The sequence below is a fragment of the Pyrgilauda ruficollis genome, unplaced genomic scaffold, assembly GCF_017590135.1.
Source record: "Pyrgilauda ruficollis isolate IOZ18807 unplaced genomic scaffold, ASM1759013v1 scaffold31, whole genome shotgun sequence".
Taxonomy (NCBI): Eukaryota; Metazoa; Chordata; class Aves; order Passeriformes; family Passeridae; genus Pyrgilauda; species Pyrgilauda ruficollis.
The window spans coordinates 5,452,003-5,477,372 of record NW_024524489.1 but is presented as its reverse complement, the minus strand read 5'-3'; the positions used below and the strand labels follow the sequence as shown (position 1 = coordinate 5,477,372).

The window sequence follows — 25,370 nt, the reverse complement described above, 5'->3', positions numbered from 1 at the left end:
CAGCAGCAGGCTCCTTACCTATGACAGATGTGAACAGCTCAGGAGCAGAGCTTCCTGCTGCCATGAAAGTTGCCCCAGCCACATCTTCACTGAGATGCAAGCGCTGCAGAGAAACACAGAGTCACTGATTACCACACTGAGCAGCTGAAGGAATTCCACTCCCAATGTTAAACTGCCTGCCAAGAGCAGGTGCCTGTAAAGTTTTGTGTAAACAAAGGTTAAGTGCAGGGGAAAAGCCACCACAGGCACTGGCTACTGAACTGAGCATCACCTGGCAGAGAAGGCAGGTTATGCCAGTGAGACTTTTAGAGAGGAGGAAAAGGTCACCACTCCAGCCAACAGGGAAGGCAGCTTCACCACTCATGGGTCTGTCTGCTCCACAACCCTATCAACACACACCTTATCCTCCCCACTTTCGCCTGTAAAGGGCAGGACTAGAGCTCAGGCTTGGTTCACCTCACCTCCACCTTCCCTGGTACAAGTTATGCCTTGCTTTACCCTCTCCTTACCCTCTTTCTGCTGGACTACATCACTTACCTCAGTTTACCCTTGCCTTACCCCCTTTCTCATAGACTACATCACTTACCTCCTGTTCTACCTCAGCAGTAGCTAGGGACTGTCTAAAACCAGGGGCTTCTGGAAGGGAAAGGACCCACTGCTCTACAAAAACTTCATCAGCATATGCTGCTTCCAAAGATTCCCTTGGTTAATTACACCCTCTATGTTGTCTGCACTCCCACTGTTCCATCTGCACCAGCTCCCATGGACCCAGCACCCACCTGCATCTGCTCAGCAGATGCCACAAGGCACCTTCCCCTGCTGAGGAGGAGCAACAACCAGCTCCTGCCATATGGCCACCATCCCAAGCTGTTACTACACCAATGCAGCAGCTGCCACTGCGGGAGCACAGGAAAGGCAGCCAGGAGCATGGGGAAGGCAGCTCAGAGTGGTGGGAAGTGTCCCTGGCAGAGCTGGCTTCTGAGGCAGCCCGCCCAGCCTGGCAGGACACAGGAAACCTCCCTCTGCCCCCATTCCCCTGCAGGGCTCCTCTGCTGTTTCATCCTTGCCCAAGGACCTTTGCAGAGACAGGAGAGCAGAAATCCTCATAGCTTTTTCTGAAGATTCCACAATGGGTATTCCTTGCCCCTAAGGGAGGGTGTAACTCTATCCACTGCCCAGAGGTAACAACCCTTTGTACATAAGTTATGGGGACAAGGGAAAAGGACAGGATGTGCCCTCACCAGGAGTGCCTTTGAAGCAGAAGACTACAGCATTGCTGGAGTGCTATAAAGCTTGTGGAACCTGATAAAATACAGATTCATGGAAAACTATTTTAAACAGGATTAAAACTATGGTGAAAGAAGTTCACAGGACCAGAAGCAGATCCCCAAAGGCCAGGCTCTCCTGCAGGATGCTCTATGAAACTATGGAGACATCCATCCTACAATAGCTGCTGGAACTCACAGTGCCTCTTGAAAGCAAAGCCACCAGCCAGGGAAACCAGCTGTGCTACAGCAGGAGCCCTTGAGGACAGTTTCTAGAGAATTCACTGAAATGCACAAGATGATTAAGCTGATACAACAGAGCAGATAACAGCACTCTGTGTAGACAGCAAAAATGTATTTGCAGACAAATGTTTGCCACTGACATAGTGTAAACTATCAGGGGTGAGGCAGCCAGGCAAGTGCAAGCAGAATCTGCTTTAGAAAACAAAATAAAATCAGGGGTTTTTTGTAAGTCTGAACTAACACACAAAGTCTACCACAGCAAGTGTTCTGGAGCAAATTCCCATGTCAACACGCATTTGGGAGCACAAATGGCTTGTTGGTTCAACTCAATAACTGCTTCCCATACTAGAAGAAGCTAAGCCAGAAAAAGGACATTTGTTTTAGAATTAGAGCATCTAAACAGTGAGAAGATGTAGAACAACTACTGGCAGATCTTCAAGGCCAAAAAGGCCTTCAGGCAGGAGGCCTGAATTCTCGGTGCATAAAACACATAAGAATATTTGAATGTCTCCAAACATCACCTATGGGGTGAGAAAAGACATTTCTGGGAGAGAATCAAGCAGGAGCAATAGAACAGTAAGAGTCTGATCCATTTATGTGACCCATTTTGTTGATAATCCCTAATGCCAGCACCTGGACAGCAACTTCTCAATGCAAGTACTCCAAATCTGGTGTTCAGTTGCTAAGCTTTCTCTTCTACACGCAGTAGAATAAAAATTGTTATTGTCATCTTATTTGTGGTGCTGGATAACAGAAAGATTCAGAACAACTAAGACACACGAGGAATTGTTGTGTACCATTGAGAAGACAACAAATAACCAAAACAGCAAAGATCTAAGCAGGCAAAAGCTGCCTTCTAGGGCCCAGGGTGTGCAAATACTGCAGTAAATCACACAGAGAGGGTGTTTGCTTTTGAGACATCAGATGTCTGCACAAACTCAAGCACAGCTGAGAATTTGTCAGAACAAATGTCTGGCATGTGTTAGACCAATTGTAGGGCTGGCCTGACACTTGTTAGACCAACTTCTGGGAGAAGGTGGAGACACACAGACCCTGCATGTGCAGAGAGTTAGTGACCATGAAAGCCCCTTGTTTGTGACAATGAAGTTTACCACCAGTGAAGTTACAAACTGGTAACAACCCACGCAGTGTTTCCTACTGTCATCTGTAAACACAGTCAAGGATCAACTTTCCTACTGAGCAGAGCAGGAAACAGAGGCACAGGGAAGCGATGGAGCTTGTCCATGGCAGAACTGCAACAGGAGCCAGTGCTCCACGGACCCAGGTCAGGCCTCTGGGCCATGACTGGGGCTCAACCCAAACACACTCATGGGAGGTAACTAATGAGTGTGCAGAGAAAAGAAATAACAATCTCCCTCCTTCTGTCTCCCTGTGTCCCTCTGGATGGCTGGCTTGCCCTTGGGCATATTGACAGCACCCCAAAATACAAGCCTGTCCTGGACACTGCTCACTCAGCTCAGGTTTTGCTCATCCACAGACACCTGAGCCAGCTTCTAGAGCCACATTTTCCACTGAGGTTCACTTGCCTGGGAAAGGGGAGGTTGAAGAACTCGGTGTGTTTACATCCCCCAGCATCTCCTATCCCCATGTCCACACCAATATTCCCTCTCCTGAACCTTGCAATGGGGTTCCCCAGATTCAGCCCCAGCGGGTGCAGCAACTTTGCAGGACAGAAGCTCCTTATATTGTTACCTTTCAGTTACCTCTATACTTAAGCCAAAAGTGGAATTGCCTTATGTTGTTACCTTTCAGTTACCTCTATACTTAAGCACCAAAAGTGGAATTCCCTGGGGGCTTTTTTTCTTTGATGATGCAAAAAAAGGCCCACACAGCAGGGTGCTGATCTTCAAATATCAGGTTAGTTTAGAGACAGCCTCCATCAGCACTGTCAGCACAAATGACTTGCCCTGTCAGCTTCCACCCCTCTCCCAGGGCCAGCACAGCCCACACCCTGATGGGTGACACTTGTTCCCAGGCACAGGGACAGGTGTCTTCTGCAAATGGCACAGACCTCTCACTGCCACGACCAACCATATTCTCCCCACACAGAGATTTCACTGCCTGGAACTGACGGCAGATATGGCTCGCAGCAACTTTGGGCACATGGTCTGTGTTCGCTCCGTGGCTGTCTGAGCTGATTTAGGCAAAAATGTACTCCTTGTCTTCTAAAATTTAGGCATCTCGACCTTACCAAAGAGAAACAGAATCCTTTGTAATTGCTGGAAGCATTCACAAGCTTCTTTACAGCTGACCTAGCTGTCCCTGCTGCTTTAAAACTTACACTCACACAACACAAGGTCTGACAGTCATGACTGTGAGGGCAGGGTACAAAATCCACGGTTTCTACTGGGGTAAATCACCAGAGGTTTTAATTTGTGCCAGCTAAGGCTAGGGCCTGGTGTTTCTGCAGAGACATCTGCAAAGACACACAAACAAAAGGAAACAGCAACCACCACAGTGTGAATGCCTGGAGCACCTGGAGAGCCTGTCCTGCGAGGAAGAACACAGGGGCTGAGTCAACGCGCACACGTCATGTTGAGCAACAAGACAAGCAGCACTGGCAACACTGCAGGACAACAGCAAACACACCATCACCACACCCCAAGGCTCTCCAGAAGCGCTGTGGAAGCAGCACAAGAGGAAGGAATGTCTGACACTTACTTCACAGATCTTTTCCAGCGAAGGGACGAAGAAGTCATCGCAGACGATTGCCAGCGCGTAGAACATGTACACAGCCTGCAACGGAGAAGAGAAAAGGCTGAGTCTGGAGACTGTCACACAGAACCGAACAGCAGCATCTCAGGTGTGATTTGGTACACACTTTTCAAGAAAATAAAATGCTTTTGCAAGAAGAATTCCTAGAGCTGTCTGGGATTTAATTGAACCACCGTGGAGTATTCATTCATCCAAAAGCTCTTATAAACTATCAAAAGCTGCCAATATTTTATCTTCACTATAAAGACTCCTTTTTTGTTTTTTGGGTTTTTTTAATTCTCTGGACATTGCTAAGCCACACTGAAGTATTTCTGCCTTCCTTTTTTTCCCCATTGGGCAGTGCAAGGCTTTTTTATCACTATGTTCCATGAAAATCTAAACCCTGGAGGAGTAAATTTTGAAATCTAGTGTCCTGAAAAAGGGAAAAGGAGCTTGTTTTTCTGGACTGAAGTGCCCTGCCATGTCACCTGGGTGCTAGTGGTAAATCTTGCTGAACTTCATACAGGAACAAATAAAATACAGGACTCTAAATGACACTGGGACAATCAGTTCTTCAATTTCATGCAAGAAGCATTTAATCTGGGTTTCTGTACTAGTAAACAGAATGTGCTGGGGCCTGATCTGTGCCCCGAGAGGCAAACAGCACAGTGTGGCTCACATCCACGCAGCAAAGCCCTGGAGGGCAACCTGGCCCATCCTGCCCACAGGGAAGGAGCTCCCTCCTCACCTCGACACAAAGACTGCCTCTGGATGGGAAAATGCCCATTGGCATAGGGGAAAACCAGGGGAAAAGCGTGCCAGGCACCAGCAGAGCACACCCCCCCAGCCAGGCTGAGTCTGCCTCCCAGCCCACTCTGGTTTTCTGGCATGGACACATCCGAGACCTGCTGCAAGGTTCAAAGACAACTCCACCTTTTTGGTGTCACCTGCCAAGGACTAGCACAGAGTTACTTCTAGAAGCAGCTCCAGTGATTAACTACAGCTGAGAGAAGCGGCCAATATTTGTAGAAACACAGTGCACTAATCCTAGGGAACCACAGTTCCAAGCACATCACCAGCAGATCCTCTGGCTTTGCTTGCTGTTGAAGTCCTGCAGAAGCTCAGGCAATGCAAGGAGACCAGAGTATTTTTTTCTGGAGAGAAAGCAGCAATAAAAATGGCCTCCAGGTTTTTTGTTCTTGTTTTGGTTTTCCAGGAACAGATATAAACCCCCCAGCCTCACCAAAAACACAGATTCTAATTTGCCAGAATCATAACTTTGCTAAAAAAAAGCCAGTACAGTAATTACTGTACATCTCAGCCATAAAAACTTTTCAAGCTCAAAAATAATTCAAGTGTATTTTTTTTCAGGATTAGAGATGGGAATTTCATCATAACAAATTATTTTGGTACAATCTTGACACAATAGGTGCTAGAATGTCACTTGGATAGTTTCTGTGCTTCTTTGTCCCTCATCACAAACATGAGTAAGTGTAACTTAGGCATTTTGAAAATCTTACACTGCAAAACAGCCCTGAGGACCTTACAAGAGTAAGCAAAATTCCAGGTCTCCAACTCTGTATGGTGCAGCAAAGAACCTGATCTTGCAAAGGGAGCACCAGCTGCTGACACAATACCAATTGTATGAACAGATATAAAGGAAGATAGGAACAAGGATCAGAAAGGGCTCCAGAGAGTGATGCAGCCAAATTCCATTGAAATACAACGGAGAGAGGGTGCCTAACTTCAGCCTAGATTTTTTATCTGCTAATCATATTAATCTGCAGTGAGTCACGCCCCCACTGTCCTGTCCAAACACACAGTAATGCCTCTCAAGAATGCTAATCTGTCCATCAGCATCATTCCCGTAAAGTGAGCGTGTCCTCTCCATTGACACGATCCACGCCCACGGAGCACAGGGCTCCACGTGCCTGCTGGGCTTCCTGCACCTCCCAAAGGCAGGCAAGGGAACAGGGGCCAAGGGGAGGCAGCATTCCCTGCCCCAGAGCCCAGGCAGCTCACCCCAGATGCCCCCACACGTGGCACACACGTGCTGCACTGCACTTTAGGTGTCCACAGATGATGCCACACTCCACAGCGCTCACCAGGGGCAAGGCACCCACCAGCTTTTCAGTTTAGACCATTCCTTGTCTGGATTTTTAGATGCACATTCAAATGATCCCAGGGGAGGGCTTGTGTCATTTCCAGTGCACACAAGACTGCCAAAGCATCTCCACGTCCCAGCACCACAGTGGAATCTCATGGTGTCCAGGTTTTTAGAGGGCACAACAACCTTCAAGGGTGACAAGGGAATTTTCTTTTGTCCGCCCATGCTTTCTGATTAGTAGGATCAGGTACAAGACAAAAGGCAAAAAGGGCACTGAAATGAGTACAGAATGGAAAAATAAATGGGAAGGAACTGTCCTCCCAGGCTCTTTTTCATCCCCCTCAGGAGTGGGGACTGGCCCCCTGCTGCAGATGCTGGAAGCACGAAGCCAAACCTGCTGCACTCCTCGGGATGGGCATGAGCACGGGGCTGACAGCACTGACTGAGCCCACATGAGCTGCACTCTCCAGCACTTACTTTAAACACCTCATTGCTGTCACAACTCTGGTTTTGGCTGTGAGTCTTCCCTAAGTTCATTCAAGTGGCTTGGGTGCAATAAAGTGTAAAGTGTCAGAATGGAAGGAGTATCTGGTTAAACCCCAGCCTTGTTCACAGACTAAATCACTGGAAGCTACCCACAGTCAGTGACCACATGAGGATAGTAACTGTGACTTCCTTGGAAGTTCTTCGGGCTTTTTGGTGGGGCTTGTTTGTTGGCTTTTTAAACAAACAAAACAAAGCAATGTTTAGAGTTTGGGCCAGCAGGAACACAAGCAGGAGGAGGCTTTTTTATGCAAGAGGGAGGAAGGCAGGAGCATCAGGGAGGCCAGTCTGCATGGCATGTCCTGTGAGGAGAGGGCTAAGAGCACAGCTGAGACACTCAGAATGATGAGGTGGTATCATCTTCCACCTAAGTCATCCTTAGGTGATTCCACCAAGGAATCACATGGATTTTTCCTTCAGCACATGGCTCCCTGTCTTCACAGGCACCACGGGAGCAGCAGCTCTGGAAAGGAGCAGGGCAGCACGGACTGAAGGCTGTTCCACCTGAAACTGCCACTGGGAATTAAGGAGGTGGTTGAGGGACACAGAATATGGCCTGTGCAATGGAGCAGAATACAACATGGAGGACTCAACACACAAAATAAGGCTTCACCTTCACTCAGTTGTTTTCAGCTCCAAGTGATGATATGGGAGTCTTTAGCCAGGCAATACACTTTAAGGAATACACTCACTCCTCCTCCCCCAAAGGACATTAAAAAATTAGGAAAATGCAATGGCCCTGCATAAAAGGATTATAAATGCCAGATTAAGTACCACATTACAATTCATTTTAAAATGATGATTCTAACTAACAAAGATGGAATCTCTGCATCAAAGGTGATTACATTTCTTATTCAAAATACCTGTTCCACTGTATAGGACACTGGTCATTTTGGTCACAGAAATGGTAATTTTTCATGTTTGTCCAGCAGTCCTTTGAGCTTCCCATGACAGTCTTCACACTCGAACTCAACTCGCTTCACTGAGCGAAAGAAGCTTTTCACAAGAGAGCACAATGCCATAGAGGCAGCAATCCCTACAGCCCTGCCTTCTTCCCAAGGGGCTGTGAAAGGCTCAGGTTGTTGCTGGCAGCATCAGCAGGGGTGCCTCTGCTGCCCCACAGACCCTGCCCTGGGGGGCAGGACTAGCAAGGGGCCACCCCAAAACCACGTTAACCAAGCACAGGGCTTTTCTCAACTCTGCATTACAAACTCACCTAAAACTCCATTGTGGGAGGGAAATTAAAAAACCCCAACCAAAGCAGGAAGCCACAGAGCCCGGACTGACTCCAGCCAGCAGCGTGGGTACCACGATGTGCCCAGCAGTGCTCCCACAGATGGCCAGGGCACTGGAGAAATCAACCCCCTAAGGAGACAGCCCTGTGCTGCAGAAATGAGATGTGTCTGGGCACTGACCCGATGCAGAAACAGAGACAGGACCCGTCCAGGGCGACCTACATTTCCCCAGCTCCCGGCAGGAGGGAGGCAGGTGCCTGTTAGAGCCCCCGTTCCCATGGCTACGGGAAGCAGCAGAGCCAGGAGCAGGAGGGATGGCTGAGCACAGACACTGCTCCTCACCCTGCCCAGCTCTGCCCAGGGACAGGCTCAGCTCTGACCACGCACAGGCTCCTCACGCTGGCAACCCAACATATCCCGGCTCTGCTCTCCAGATCTGCTGGAGGAGGCTGGGATAAGAGGAAGCAACACTGTGCTGTCAAAGACAGCGGGGTAATGCAGAGACCCAAACCCTCCATTCTCAGCTGCCAGCCAAAACCTTGGGGATTTCTCAGCAAAGCCATTTCCCTCCTGTCTCGAGGGAGCAACTGGTGCCAGTGCCCCTGAGCATGGCGGGGTTGAAGATCTGCACGGGGACATCAACTGGAACAAAATGAAAACCAGGAAAAGGTTAAGAGAGCACCTACACAGCCTTCCAGTACCCAAAGGGACTACAGGAGAGCTGGAGAGGGACTTTGACAAGGGCTTGGAGTGACAGGACAAGGGGGAATGGCTTCATGCTGACAGAGGGCAGGGTAGATTGGGTATTGGGAAGGAATTCTCCCCTGTGAGGGTGCTGAGGCCCTGGCACAGGTTGCCCAGAGAAGCTGTGGCTGCCCCTGGACCCCTGGAAGTGTCCAAGGCCAGGCTGGACGAAGCTTGGAGTAACCTGGAATAGTGGAAGGTGTCCCAGCCCTAGCAGGGGAGCTGGAACTGGATAATGTGTGAGGTTCCTTCCAATCCAACCCACTCTATGATTCTACAAACAGTCATGTTAAGATTGCATAAAGAAGCCCTTGGGTGCTGGGGAACTCCCAGGCTGCAGGAACAGCACCAGACTTAAAATCCAGACCCTGGCCCCTCCAAACTGAACATCCCAAGCCAGTGACTTAGTGACTCAGCAGCTCAGCCTCTTCTCAGAGGGGACATGGAAATTATGAATGGCAGTGAAGCAGTCACTGCTGAGCTCTGGAAAAGTATCCAGGAGGAATTAAACACCATGACTCCAACCTGTAACATGCCTTCAGTGGCCCACTTCTCCTTCAAACCAAAGTATTTTCAGTTCAGACCTAAAACTATTGCTGACCTGCCCAGATTTTCCTAGATTTTTCAAGTGTTCAGGGATTAACTTTCATCTTTGTGAAGCATCACATCATGTTTAGTAATTCATAAAGCTTCAGTGAGAAGATTTCCTGGGGTCTTTTTTTCACTTTTTATTAAACAATAGGGAGAAGATGCCCTGGGAAGCCTCCTGCTCTTCCCCAAGGTCCCAGTGATAGCTTTTGTCCCATTCCTCTGGCTTCTGGTAAACCAGCTTTGCCTTGATGTCTTTCAGAACTAAACATGAAAGTATGGGCAAAGGGGCAGAGGACAGAGAACAACATTTTTACTGAAATGAATAGAAACTGTTTAAGGGGAGGTCACTAACATGAGAAGCATGGTGATGACCTCTAATCACCACTGCATTGTCCTTCCTACCACTACAGAGTTCCTTTTACAGTCCTGTTCCTTCAAACCCATGAAGAAACCTCAGTGGAGGCAAAAAAACCTCTCTGTCTGTATCCTCTTTCCCCCACAAAAGTGCATTTCCTCTTCTCCTCTGATTTCATCACACGTTTGGTAACTGTATTTCTGGGAGGTAAAAACCAGAACTGGAGGTTCATTATCCCAGGACAAAGAGCACCCCTCCCAACCCAGACTAGAGGCAGGTTGATAAATGCTAACAGTTTTCTGTTTTCTCTGAGTACCATTTTTTTCTTTGACAAGAGAAGAACAAAGCTGGTTGTCTCCAGCTATCCCAGTACTAGAGAAGCTGAATCCAGCCAGGTCCTGCACCTCAGGGACCACAAGACAAAGAGTGGTCAGTAAATTCTCCTAAGTCCATGGAAGTGCTACAGAGAACAATGGAGCACCCATGGAACAATGGATCGAGGGAGCTGCCTTGCTGTTTGCTAGCAGGGAAGAAACTGAGTACATTTCTGCTGGGACAGTGGATGCTTTTCTACTTCTCATTAAAAACAGGTTTTTCTTTTTATTTTGAGCTAGACAGTTCAGTCCTCCAGACTCCATTTTGGGACATGTTAAAGGCACATTCAGCCCATTCAGAACTGAATTCATATATGAATTTTTAGGAGTATTCTTGTTGGTGATATAAAATCCAGCTCGGGTCCAGTGCTCAGTTTCCAAAACATTTCAAAGCTCAGTGTTCCCATGGAAACTTGAGATTCTTGAACTTGCCAGGCACGGTCAATAGCAACATTACTCAACAAATTTCTGCAGATATTTAGCCAAAATAAAATCCTTACACAAAGGTCTCACATTAAAATACAAAATACAATCTAATTTATATTCAAAAAGAAATCATGAATCACTCCTCACAGCTAATGGTGACTGCTCATTTAAGCTCACTAAAAATCGTTAAAAGCTTCTAAACATTCATTAGGAGCAGGTATTTTCTTGGCTGCTTAAGAATGCCTCTAATGTAACTCAAAGAAATGATAGAGCAAACTTTCCAATCCATGTAATGCCATGGATATTTCCATGTCAATTATTCTACCCCATAAACTTCAGAGTATTCCAGAGTTACTTCTTGCAGAAGAAGTGTCTTTTAGCTCTCTGACATTTAGTTTTCATCTTAAAGATGCCAAACTGTCCCATTTTCAGGATGACTTTTTCCTTCCTAAGGCCTGACATTCTAACGGTGTCTACAGAAAAAATGAAAATGGGAAGCGACTTTAAACCATCCTTCCATTATTGACTCCTTTTTATCAGAAGATCCCAAGAACAAAAAAAAAAAACATCACATCCCTGACTTCACAGTCCATAGAGGAGATGGAAATGCACCGAAGAGAAAACAACTTCAATCAGAGCTCTTGAGCACACGGGGCCCTGTCCACGCCAGCAGAAGAAAGGCAAAGTCACAACACTTACACAGAGGACGTGCAGGACAACTGCTCCATGTCTCCTGTCCTCGTTCGTGAAGATGTCATTGGGGAATTCATGGAGAGCTGCAAAAAGCGGGGAGGGGGGAAAGAAAGCTCAGATGTTTAATCAGCTCCTCACAGCCACCCCACGTGCTGGTCAGTAACACAGCGAGAGGCTGCCCAACCCAGCCTTGCCACAGGCTCTGCCTCACCTCCCTGTGGCTCAGCTTACCTTGTCCTCAGGCACCACCTTCCCCAAAAGTTCACCGTGCCATTTCCTTCTGTGGCCAGCACCACCCTGTGACCCACAGATGCCTCCCTGGAGCACAGCATGGCTCCTTCCTTCAGGGAAGCAGTCAGAGCTGTCCAGAGCAGGTGGATTAGCTCCTGGAGGGGCTGGCAGCTCTCTTCCCACTGCCCAGCAATCCACAGAACCGTGGAGAGGAGCACAGCAAGCACTTCACAGCCTTTGCTGCAAAGGCACTGTCGCAAGTCACTGAAAGACAAATTCCCTCCATTTGCTCAAATGCCTTATTACTGCTCTGGATGTTAATTGGATTATAAAGCTCTTAAGGACAGCCTGCCAATTAGGCTGCAGGAATGGCTTTGGGTTATAAATCAAAAAGCCAGTGTGAAGACGATGCTCTAGCATTCAAGTGCTTCTCAGTAATTCCAGATTTTGAAACAACAGCTTTCTTCTAATGGTCAGTTCTTCACATTCAGCCATCAGCTGAAAAAAATCAAACTGCCTTTCACATCTTTAGCAGGCTCTTTCTGCCTTTCACATCTTCAGCATTAATAAAGCTACAGCAATAGGGACTTAATTAGCAATTGCAAAGAAGATTAAATGGAAAAACAATCCAGCTCACACTCCTGGTTTTGCTGCCTCTGAAGCAATAACTGAGCAAAAGGCAGCTACATTTTAATTTTGTTCCTCATGCAAGCAACAGCTCTACCCAGGCACTGCACCAGAGGAGGAAACCACTCTTTTTTACATACAGTCTTTTACCCAAAGGCTCAGGTTATTACTGTTAATTGTATTCCTATGGATTGGAAAATTCTATAAGGAGTCCTAAAAAACTAGCAGGAGCTACTGGAGCAGTACAGACAGCATCTTTAAAATATCTGTAGCAGAGGAACACAGCAGTACCCTTCTCCTTCATGAGAACCAGAGATGCCTGTGACTTTTTATCACCAGTGAGAACTCACCCACCAGGAGCTGTGCCTACTTCCAGGAGCTGTGACCGCTTCCTTCCATGGCAGAACTAGTCCTGCCAGGCTGCCTTCCCCTCCCACCCCAGCACATCTGCTGTGTTAGAGCTGCCAAAGGTTGCCAGAAACAGGTGTGCAGCCCAAGGAAGTAGTCAGGGAGGTACCAGCACAAGGACAGGAGTGAGGAAAACCCCAACAAGCAAAACGAAACACTATGGAAGCTGAGAGACAATGAAGGCAAATCAGGTGGAAAGGATTTATCCTTCCCCAGCAAACATCATTATGTGAAAATGCAGTGTTTCCCTCAAAGCTTTAAGAAACATTCCTGACCATTCCCCGCTCCACAAGCGAAGGAAACACGGGGAGGTCTGCCTGCAGCAATATGCAAAATGGATTGCCAAAACACGTGTGTGTGCTTCCCCTCCTCCTGCAGCTGCCTCTGAGATTTTACATTCATTACAGACAGATGATAAAAATACAATCCCTTTATCAAGAGTCTCTGGGAGGTTCAAGGAGCCTGAAGTGCACCTAAGGTAAAGGCATATGGGGAAAAAATAGTACAAAAATAGCATAAGCTGTCTCTAGTGTCAGTGGCTGGGAATCCTGGCCCTCCTTCCTGTGCACAGCAGAAATGCCCAGTGCTCCCTCAGGTTCAGGTTCCCACCTCACACTGGCAGGAAATGCACCTGCTTTTCAGAGAAAATCCAAAATGTCCAGCAGCACATCCTCCCCAACATCGTCCAAACACAAACGCATTCAGTGGGTTACACTTGCAAACCTGCAATTATAAACTAATGTATGCAAATTTGAAATCTGCTGCATTTTTATTAGCTGCATCAGGTGCAGATGAGTACAGATAAGAGGAGAGCTTTGCAAAACACAGGAGCTCCTTTCTAAGAAGAAATAAAGGGTGCTGCTGGAACACCACTCCAACAACAGCTGCCCTATTTAGCAGATCATAAAAGCTCAGACAGTTTGTTATTGCACTAAAGAGTCCCCAGCCTTTGTCAGAAAATAGGTGCAGATTTTGCCAGGTTTGTTTTGATGGCACAGAAAAAAACCCAACCACCCTGCCAATGAAGCTAAACTCAAAGAATAAAAGACTTCTGCCCAATAATCCGCTCTGGCCCTGCAGACTTGGCAGGTATCAGCCTGGAGCAGCAGAAGGGCAGGATCTTCACAGGGCTTAGCACCTCCCCAGTTACCTCCTGCATTGTGGGCATTAGGCACAACTCCCAGCACATTCCCAGTGCATTTCCCAGGGAGTTCCAGCCCTTGGACATTACACAGCTCAGTCTCAGTTTTCAATTCCTGAGGGTGACATTCCCAGAAAACCCGAGGGCTGAAGCCTGCAGCTCAACACCACACTCCTTCCAGGGGTGCAGTTCTACCTTGCACTGGGGCAACTTGTAGAACTAAGAATGAACATAAGGATTATTCACATCTGGAAGTACATGGAATTACATGGCCATTAGCAAGGTATGGATTGGACTTAGAAAGGGAGCTAAATATTACAGGAAGAGATGAGCATTAGGTGTGAGAAGATGTGCTCTTTTGCACTTGACTCCAGGTGTTCTGACAGGCAGTGGCTGCTGTGCAGCACAGGGAGCCCACACCTTTTGGAGACGAGTTAAACAGGATTAAAGACAAGATGGTGTCTTTTGGAGACACCATCAAAAGGGTACGGCCAGATTCAGAGGAAAAGTCTGGCTCTACACCCGCCAAGAGAAAATTATTTTAGTCATAATACAATGAGCTGGAATTAATTCTTGTCCTGTTACTCTCAATTAGTGTGCAATTCTGTAAAACTGGAACCCTATTCAGCCCTGGCCACAGGTGATTTACAGAAGGTTCTGCATGGGCTGGCACAGCACAAACCTGTCTCTGCCCAGGCCAGGTGTGCAGGGAAGGTGCTGCTGTACCACTCCTCGGGGGTGGCACTTTTCACAACCCCCTTCCCAGCTCCTCCTTTTCCTCTCACGTTGAATGTTCCCATCTTCTAAAAGGATTACTTTTCAAAAAATCCAGCACTGTACTGGATCAATAGTTCTAACCCTCTCACATTGAATGTTCCCATCTCTCCAAAAGGATTACTTTTCAAAAAATCCAGCACTGTACTGGATCAATAGTTCTAAATGCTGCGACATCCACTTATTTTTTTAAGAAGTCTTTATATTGCTAGCCAGTGTATCTACTCTGGGCACAAGAAAACCCTTGGGAAATCTCCCACAGCTCTAAGAGATTAAAGATGTTCAGTCTGGCCAATGAGTTACCAGCACAGAAAACTCACCAATTTACAGCCTTGGTTCATTTTCTCATGCTGTCCCCATAATTCTTTCTCTGCAAATTCTGCTGTTGTCACCTATGAGGGACAGATATTACTGGAGCAGACCTTGTGATGTGAACCCAGACAACGCCTTTTGCATCCATGCTGACAGCTTTTTACACAGGGAAACAAAAGTAAACTTTAAATCAATTAGACACCTTTCTCCCCGTACACTCAGAATCATTGTTTTAAATTCAAGCTCGAGATTGCTGCTGGGATCAGGGTAAACAACAATACCACATTCAGCACCTGCATGTAAAGTGTTTCACCCTGACCTCCAGCAGCACCCCAGGACAGCACCAGCTCTGCCTCTCTGCTGTCTGCCCCTCACAGGGAGCAGGGACCAGTCAGTCAAATTCCCTCTGAAGAGAGGGCAAGTACCTTTAAATAAATAAATAAATATATATATATATATAATGTTTTACTGTCTACTATGTGAAAATGGTGTTTGCATTGCAGTGGCATGAGCTAAAATACAAAGAGAGCCAAACTACGGTGATACATCAGTCATAAAACATTTTGCTAATGTTTCACTCCCGTCTCCACTTAACTGCTGCAAACCAGCAGCTGAAGCAGCAATGCAGCATGCCCAGAGGCACCATCCCACACCTTGCAGTGGCTTTTCCAGGCTCTGTGCCTGGCCCCTGGGGGACAGCAAGAGCTAGAGTGGTAGGAGCACCTTGCTGAAGTTACTGAGGCTGGCCAGGTACCTGTTCACAGGTGCCTCTTGGTGGGATGAGCCAGACAGAGTAGGTGTGGTGTGAAGAGAATGGGAGAGGTCTGTGTTTCTATTGAGAAAGGAGGGAGGAGATGGAGGAATATGAGATGGTGAACCCTGTGCACCACGGGGAATTCAGAACTGACAGCTCATTTGCATGGGAAGTGAGAACAAACACCACTCCCTTCTACTCTGGAGGAAGCACTGGAGAGAAATCACGGCCTGAAAACAGCTGGCAGAGCAGCTCCCAGGGCTCTCCACCCATGGAGCAGCTGGCATTGCAGCTCCTGGGAAGCTCCACTGCTGCCTTCCAGCACCAGCTGCAGGGAGGGCAGCTCTGGCCAGGCTCCAGGGATTGGGCTGCAGGGGTGTTGTACCTGGCTGGAAACACACACACAGCTACAGCACGCACGGTTCTGCGGGCAGCTTGTCGTTCCATACACCTCTGGCTGACAAGTGTCCAGAATTTCAGATGTTCAGAACTGCGCAGAAATTGCAAAATGCGTTTCCTTTGAAAGAAGCAGGTGAAAAGCCCAGCCCTGCACACCCCACACTGTGCGGTCCCCCTTTTCTCTATGCTCTCCTGGCTGTGTGCTGGGTGACACCGTGCTCCAAGAGTCAAGTCCTGCTCCATCCTGGGGCTCTTTCTCTATGCCAGCTGCACACACACTCTCCTCTTTGCTTTCCTCTGCTGCAGGATGTACAGCCCTGAAGGAACAAACCCCTAAACACAAGCTGAGCCCTTGTGAAGTCAAAAAGGTTCTGCCTTGGCTTCAGTGCAAATGAGTTGCTTGCAAGGTCAGAGGTGCATTGAGATCCAAGGACAACAAGCACATATATCTCAGCATAAATGGGGGAGAAATCAGAAATAATAAATAATATGCAACAGCATATGGTTCAGAGAGAGTTTAAGCCAAATAACAGCAGCAAGTGACCTTTAAAGAGAAGGTTATACTTTCCTTTGGTCAGTACAAGAATTAATTTCTGTCACAGCAAGAACCTGGCAATTGTTTTGCAGGATCTTTGTGCTTTTATATTCCTGTGTTTCACTTGACCATGCTATAATTAAGCTGCTCAAATATATATATATATATAAANCCCACAGGGGTGGTGGATTAACATGTTAAAAAAAAAAAAAAAAAAAAAAAAAAAAAAAAAAAACAAACCCAAAACAACCTTCTGCAAAGAATCAAACTTTTGGATTTTGTCACAAACATGTTTAAAGTTGTGGCTTAAACACAACTTTAATCCAGGAACAAAGGCAGCTTCAACATGGGCTGGCCAAAGCCAGCCCTGCAAGGGCAAGCAGCAGGGAGATGCCACTGTGAGCACCTGGAATGTGGCACAGGAACAGCATCTTGGGCCAGAGGAGGATGTGAGGGGGATAGAGATCCTGGAGTCACAGAACCTTTTAGGCTGGAAAAGCCCTGAGAGGTCACAGACCCAGCACTGCCCCCCTGCCAAAGCAGGCTCTGCTCCAGGCCACCCCTGGAGGCTGCCATGGGCTCAGGGCAGGGATTTACTGCCTGCAAATGAATTTCAACATTTGAACTGTCCAGGCTCATCTGTGGAGCAGCTCTAATATGCTTTAAGCTCCATTGAATGTATAAATGCTTAAAGCTATTACAGTCTCTGTTATTTTACATTAGGCATCCCATTATTTTCTTACTTTGATATAATCAGTGTTTACCATTATTTGGAGATTAGTTCTGGATAATGAGGACACATGGCCTGTCTCCTCTGGAGGCCAAGAGTTGGTTGAAAAGGCAGGGCAGCCCTGCCATGACAGGGAGCCCCTGTCCTGACACCCTGGGGAGCACAGGACAGGACCCAGAGTGTGTTAGGATTTTCCATTTAAGCTTAAATGACACTCAGGGTCCCTTCCCCTCTCAGCCACAACAGAAGCAATTTTCCTTTCCCATTTCCATCCCAACACAAGGTGCTTAAAGTGCTCAGGCACTTAAATCTTATGAAAATTATATTTAGCAAATCAGAGAGAGTTCCAGGCTTCAGACATCCATCATTTAGCTCTTTGCATATAAAACTGGCAGGGAAAATTTCCATTCCAAGATTGCAAGGTTAAAATGCTACACCTACCTAAAGCATCCATAAAGGGAAATTAGAGCAATTCTTTACTTTGATAGAGCAATAAAAGTACATTAGAAGGGAATTCTTGGGGGTGTAAACATTAGCATGGGAGGGATTTTCAGGTGACAAAGCAGCATGGCTCTCAGGGTGACAGCCAGCCTTTTCCAAGGCATCCCAACATCTCTGGCTTCAGCTTGGCTTGGGATCAGCCACAAGCCCAGCTCTTCTGGAAGAGATCTGCAGTCAGATCTCTGCCTGGCTGAAACCCACAGCACAGGGGACTCACTTGTGCCCTTTCACAGCATCATCACATCAGCTCCTTTTTCAGTTCATTGGTATTTCTGAACACCACTCTGCTCCTCCAAGCGTACCTCAGACCCTCAGCTCACACCAACTGCACACCTGACAGGCTCCCCAGTTACCTGCTAATGGTCTGGGCATTATTTAATCCAGTTTTTCAGCTACTGCACTGTGAAGTTCATCATGTCCAGGTTCAACTGGGAGGTTTCTAAGCCTACTTATTACCCTGCCACCAGCAATTCCCTTACTCCAGGTTGAGATTTCAACAATTTTCTCAGTGTTACATGCATTCATCATGCACTTGGCAATGACCATCTCAAACACTGAGACACGTGCTGTCCCAAAGAAATGGGATGAACCACGTTATTTCTAAAAAGGGTCTGGGCAACTGCACACCATTCTGCTGAGAAGAGTCAGATGGGAACTGGAGATGGCTGTGGAAAAAAGAGGGTGCAGCAAGCAAGGTCTTCCATGGGTGGGAACCACCACAGCCCTGTCTAAACAAACTAATTGCTTTCCAGCAATTAGCATTGACTAAGGACCTCCAATTGATTTCAATCTGCTGCAATGTGACTCCCACAGCAAGGCTGTCACAACACCCTTTGGAATCAGTGCCCTCAGAGGGCTGAGGTCAGTGAAACTGGGGATTCTGGCTCTCCAGCACAGCCCTGACAGTGCACACTTTCTGTTCCCCACACCTCAGCCTCTGAACTGCACAGGAAGCTTGAGAGATTTTTGTCTCCTTTGTAATTATCCATAAAGTGCCACTCTTCCTCTTATTCCCATTTCGTCCAGGAGAGCATCCCTGATGGAGGATCTCAGAGGGCCAAGCCAGCAAGTGAGCACTACCAGGGTCCAGATCTTGGGAAAACCCATCCCCAGGCTTTGCTCTGTCCTGTGTCACATGGCAGAGCTGGGTCCTGCCCTTTCCTCTGGGGTCCCCCTAATGGATTTCAGTTTTGCTTTCCTATTTTCCTCCTAGCTGGTTCCCACACAGAGGAAGATGTGGTTCAGTTTTTTCTATGACTGTGGGGGAAAGCGAACACGCAGCACATGCAGATGAAGCAAAGTACACAGCAGGTCCCTCTGCAGTCATGCATTTTGCTTTATGGTGACAGGCGGGCTTAGAGCCCAATCTCCAGCATAAAAATCACATCAATCAATGTCAACATACTATTCATACATCAGAAAGACAATACTGGCTTTAAATAGGTACCAGTGGTTGCAGAAGACAAGGCGTTTCCAGAACTCCATCTCCGAAGCGCCTTTCATCTCACCCAGAAACTGAAAGCCCCTAAATATAGGCCTACTGTTAAAAATTCATGAGCTTCAGCAGCTATTTATCAAAGTCATGGGAATAGGATATTTTCATGGTGGTGAATGGCTTGACATTCATTACTAATAAGCAAATGTGCCCTTTATTACCATTTTAGAAGAGAACATCGCTACTGATACCCAAGGAACATTGCATTACCACTGGGCCTCAGCATTAGCTTTGCTACAATACACACATCATTCCTGCCACCTGGATGCTTCATGCTTGTCAGTTCCCAAATGATGATGTGCATGAGGCCAGCTCCGTGGAGCTTGACAAGGCTGCTGGGAAGGTCTGTCCCAAAGGTGGGACTTCTCTCCCCAAGCTGTATCCCAGACCACACCGACAGTGATCCATCCCTCCTCCCTCCAGGCCCCTGGATGCTCTCAGCAGAGCCTGCTGGAGAGTCCCAGCTCCTCGGTGGCAGTGGCCACTGGACACAGGCAACACCCCCTGCTCACTGCAGGGCTGCAGATCACCAGCAGTGACACTGGTGTGGCCACAGCCCCATGGCAGGTGACAGTGCTGCCTGGGGCATCATCCGTGGCAGCTCCTTTCACACCCTCCCACCACAATCATTGGACCTTAAAGGATCAATCAGAATGCAGAAGAAGTGAAAGCATAGCTCCTCTCTGCAATGGTTTAAGTTTTTCATGTGTTTTATATATGCAAACATTTATACACTTTCTGTGTTGACATGGAAAAAGCATTCACTGCTGTCAGCTGGAAGAAAGGAGAAGCAGAGAGGAAGGAGGAACCCCCTCACCTCCCTCACATGACAAGAGAAAGTTGGACACAAGAAAGGTTTGATTTCAGTGGATCCCCAAGAATTTGTTCTTTCAAACAATCAGAGGGAGCTCCAAGGACAGCTGTAATTAAATCTAAAATCTAAATCCCCACGCAGGCAGGCTCTTTTACATGTGGCTGGAGAAAGGACCATCTGCTTTACGAAAGCACTACTAGGCTCTTTTTTAATTTTCTTTTTTATCCCAATTATATTCTTGTCCTCCCCTTCCTCCCTAAATGGAAGCATTGCACTGGTAATATCCAGAGTCTTAAAATAAGATTATGTTTTCAAATGAGAGAGCCTTTAAAGTCTTTAAATACCTTAAAACGGTGAACTAGTCTTTCAATCAATTCCAGAGGATACACTTACAGCTTTATTACTCTAGAAGAGTCTACATTCACCAGGCAACAAATGAGAAGCATTAAGGGGAAGTGCCTCCAGCCTCTCCTCTGATGAGCACCCCAGAACCTCACTCTGTGCTCCTCCAGAGCTTCAGACCTGCCAGAGGAGGAGGGAGGATGTGATCCTGCTCTCAGAGGTGCCACCAGCCAGCAGGAAGCTGAGGATGGACAGGCCAGCTGGCAGGAAGGGAACCATGGCACAGCAATCTGTGGGGGGTTTTAAACTATTTCTCCTCTTGCAGCCCCTCCTAGCTCTGTTTTCCACAGCAAAATCCTGTGTCATCGAAAGGTCAGCTTGTCAGGGTGGCGCTGGCATTGCTGATGTTACAGCTACAGCTGGAGACAGAAAAAGAGCACCCCACAGATGTTCTCTTATTACTTAATACCTTCCACTTTTACATCAAATATCATCCACCTCATCACCCTGTTCCCCCTCCTGCCATCCTGTCTTCCAAGATGGAAAAACAAGAAGGCAGCATTCCTATCCTCAAGGAAAGTCTCTCTGTGTGAAGGGCTGATCCCTGAGGAAGCCAGACAGACACACATTTTGCACAGCCTCCACCTACTCTCAGCAGGGCTGGAGCAGCAGAAGGGTCACATCACGGACAAGAATCCCCCACTGCATGTAGCTTCTCACTCAGCAAATTCCAGATGCTGCCAAAGAAGCACATGCATAGACCAGGGCCATGAGCTCCCATCCCTGGCAGCTCTGGATGCACTCCTGGGATGAGGGACCCACCTGTACCCCACTGGGTCCAGGACAGGCTCTCCCACAGGGCACTGACCAGCTCCAGCTGCTGGACCCAAATATTTACTGTGTGCTGCTCCTGTGCCCTGACTTACACAAAATCCATCAATCCCACCCCGTCCCAACACACAGCTTGTGAGCCAGCTCATTAAAACCAGGGCCATCCCTTGTTGCCTGCTGCACAAACACCTGGGCAGGACAGTGCTGATTCCTATGATCCACTATGGAAACTTGCTCCCCAGCTATGACTGGGACCTTCCTGAGCCACAGGGAAACGCAAATGTTTAAACTTCAGCCATTTCATATTGTAAATTCACAGTCCAACTCCACTTCCTAACAATGCACAAACATGCTGCAGTAAGAAGTGGCCCAGAGCCCCTGAAAGCATTACTATAGGAAAAATCCACTTGCACAACATATGGCTTTTAGTTTTAATGGCTGCAAGGAGACAAAATACGTTTAAAGCAAAGCTAGGGAGGATGGCAGGCATCTCCTTGCTTTTCATCAGGCTACAGAAAAGCACTGTACCACTGAAGATACAGAGCCAGAGACCTGGCAAAGGCACAGGCAGCAGGAACAGCCAGGCAGCCCAGCAAAGGACACAAACCAGCTCGGGATGTGAGCAGGGACACAGAGGGGACACTCCAAGAACAGCCAGGCTGTGAGCAGGGACACAGAGGGGACACAGAACCAGAAGCAGCTGCAGAGAGCCAGCCAGGCTGTGAGCTGCTCCCAGTGATTCATCCTGTCAGAAGGAGGCTTCCCTCAGCCACACAATGATCCAGGCTAATTTCCTCTGCTGACCTATACACTGCTGTGTCACACTCGGGGAACACATGCCAGACACTTTCAAAGAGCTTTGGGGAGGTTTAGCCAGGAAGGGCAGTGGATTTCAGTGGCAATCACACAGCTAAATACCACGTTTCCCTTGGTGGCATAACCTTTGCATAACTGTTACACTTCCCTGCCATCAATAATCTGCAAACAGCCTTAAAAAGGCCTCTCATATCCCTTGCATGAGCCATTTCAGGGGCACACCTGCTAAGGGACCCTGTGCACCCCAATGCAGGCTCTGGGGGCGTTATTCCCAGGTGTAATTCCAGCCATGCAGAGGCCCAAAGCACAGCACCTCTTACTGGTCAGAACCAGGACGAGGATCCAGGGGAGATCCAGACACGTGTGTGCAGAGCAGCTGGGAGTCCTTTCAGCAGGGGAAACTCTGAGTGTTTGCAGCAGACCGAGGGCACAACGCGACACCACGCACCGCCAAGCTCCAGGGCAGGCGCTCCGCTGCTGCAAAGGCAGACCCTGGGTCAGCGGGCACGAAACGGTGAATCCTGTGGCTGCAGTGGTCTGGGAAAAGGGGATTGCTGAGAGCCAGGCAAGGCATGCCTGTGCATGCTAACAACCTGCTGGATGGCAGGGCGCTCCATGGCTGGAATGACACCAGAGCGCCCCGGCACTCTCCGAGGAGCAGCACTACTGGCACAGCAGCCAGCAGCTCTTCCGTGCCCCACGCAGCAGGGGACTGCCACAGCAGCACCTTTCCACTCACAGCTTCACACCCAAGGCTCTTCCTTGGGCTGTACACCCCTCTCAGCCCCAGCAAGGGAAGTGGAGGACAAACCACAGCGAGTACAGCCGTGATATCCCACACAGGAACAGAGCAGCGAACAAACAGGTCCTGACTCAGGTTTTGTTGGTGAAGGAAAAGCTCTACAACATTTTATCCACACACTGCTGCTGGCATCTCTGTGGCTAAACTGGATTTCCTAAAGCACAGGGGGCAGCAGCAGACTTCACTGTCACACAGGTGAGATGCAGGGACATCTCAGAGAAAACAAGATGACAACACGAGGGTGCTTGGCAATCTCCTGCTCTATTCGCCAGAACAGCCTGAGTTTTCAGAGGCTTTAAAAGCCATCAAGCTGGGACTACTGTATATCCAATGCATTTGGCTTGCCAGGAAGCAGAGTGGGTGCAGAGGGAAGGCAGAGGCAAGGAATCATGAGGAATAAGGCAGTTGTGCCCCTCTGTGAGCAGACTGAGGTGCCAGGGCACACATCAGGCATGGCAGAAAACAGGGCATGCACCAGCACCTTCCAGTGCACCTCGTGCCAGCTCTGAGCCCCTGCTAATTCCATCAGATGTCCCCCTGGGTTTATAGGCGTCCCTTTTACTCTATACAAAAAACCTGGAAGAAGACATTCAAAATGCAGCTCATTTCCTTCCCCCCAGTTATCATGCCACATCAGTCAGACAGAAAAGATTATTACAGGGTAAGAGGGTTCAGGAGAGAGTGCTGAGAAGGGTTATGGCAAACCAATCCTGCTGTTCCACAGGAAGGGGCAGCACAGTTTGCTCCTGCTCCAGTGTGCAGGTTAAAGCACATCAGCCTGGGACAGGGGGTCAGCCGATGTCTGGGGGGCTCTGCTCAAGGCCAGGCAGCCTCTGTAACCCCTGTGCAGAGCCACAGCCCTTCTGCCCTCAACACAGCCCAAACCTTGCCCTTCCTGCAAGCCAGGCACCAAAAAAAACAAACAAACAAATCTCTTTTTCCTTTCTGCCTCCTGACACACTCTCTCCTCTTTCTCATAACTCAGGGCATTGATTCCACCACCAAGGTGCCTCTGCTGATGTCTGGGCAAGGAGAGTGTCCCCTCCACCTCCCTCCTGCCCAGCGGTGCACAGCTGGCAGGCTGAGAAAGGAAAAAAGCCCCAAAGAACAGAGGCAATGGCCACAACTCCTGACGCCCTCCCCTGTGCTCAGGGCTGCCCTCAGAAAGCCCAGTGGTGAGGAATACTCCTCATCCCAAACACACCACAAGCTGGGTTTGCAATGAAAGGCTTTGCTAGAACTGGCTGCCAGCAGCCCCAGCCCTTCAGCAGACAGGCTGCATGGCAAACACAATATGGAAAACACCACCAGTGGCATTGGATCCGTGCTCCTGTAATCCGGGATGAGCACAGAACAACTCACACAGGGCCCTGGTAAAGAAATAATTACTGGAATTAGACAGGGGCAAGATCTGCAGGAAGGCTTTTCTCTAGTGACCCAAGGCCACATTTTTTCAGGGCACATGGAAAGCCCTTGCACCTTCTCTCTAGATTCCTTCAGTGCCAACTTCTGGAGATAACCACAAGCACCTCCAAAGCAGGAACACCAGGAGCAGTACCACCCTTACCAGGGTGCAAACATCAACAACAACAAACTGTAAGAAGGCTGTGGAAACAAACACAGCCCTAAATGACAGCAAGACCCCAGAGACCCTTGAAACAGCCCCAGCACCACTGCTGGCCATCCCCAGGCTCTGCTGGAACCACGGCACGGTTGAACAGGAGGAGATCCATGACAGGAATGACAGCTGTCCTACAGGGTGGCACAGCCCTAAACCTGGCAACAATGCAGAAATAATAAGAAAGTGCTTCTTCTGGCCTGGTCAAAAAGTGAAATATTGCAGAGATATTGCCAGGCACTAGGGATTGACAGTACCTCTGCTACAGGCCCTGACAGAACAACCATAGCCACATTGCTAAGGAAGGTTTAGCAAAGCAAAATATCACCAAAGAGCAGCTGAATATTAATTAATGAGACTGGAAGCCATAGATCTTCACCCAGGAAAATCCTCCAGGCTATTTTGTGGAACATGACAAACACGGCCAGATACACTATCTGCTTTATTTCCCTGCACTGTTAATTCCCAGCAGCAAACAGGAGAGGAAAGCACTCCTGGGTAGAGGAGCCTGCCAGCTCTGACCCTCCGACCCTTTCCTGAAGGAGGCCCAGAAGCTCCTGAGCTGGAAAACAGGAATGTTTCTGGGTCATGGACCCAAACATCCCCTTCCAACAGACAGCACAGCTGGAGGAAGCCACATCTCCCTGCCCTCGCTCTGGGTAACTCAGGCCCCTGCTCAGCCCCAGGCACCCTCCAGGTCCCACTGTTCAACACCACATAACTGGGGTCAGACTAGGTGACCTTCAGAGCTCTCTTCCAACCCAGACCATGTCATGATTCTGTGATAATGAACATAACCTGCAGAGTAACAGCAGTGACCAGAGTGACCCAGCACATCTCTGCTGACCACCTGGACACAGAGCCCAGCAAGGGTCACCAAACCAGGAGGGTAACAGGCTGCTGCTGGCCAGGACTAGTGCATCCCTGCATTCCTCCACAAAACCAGCTC

General features: G+C 48.3%; 1 protein-coding gene across 1 annotated transcript in view; it reads right to left on the bottom strand.

The window, feature by feature from the left end:
* SLC24A3 (solute carrier family 24 member 3) overlaps positions 1–25,370 on the bottom strand; it is an 84,979-nt gene that overhangs the window by 38,139 nt on the left and 21,470 nt on the right. The window contains exons 2-4 of the mRNA XM_041474077.1: positions 11,298–11,374; positions 4,191–4,265; positions 19–103 (exon numbers count right to left, since the gene is read on the bottom strand). Of these exons, the coding sequence (XP_041330011.1) occupies positions 19–103; positions 4,191–4,256 (151 nt within the window). The 5' untranslated portion in view covers positions 4,257–4,265; positions 11,298–11,374. The remainder of the gene's footprint in view (positions 1–18; positions 104–4,190; positions 4,266–11,297; positions 11,375–25,370) is intronic.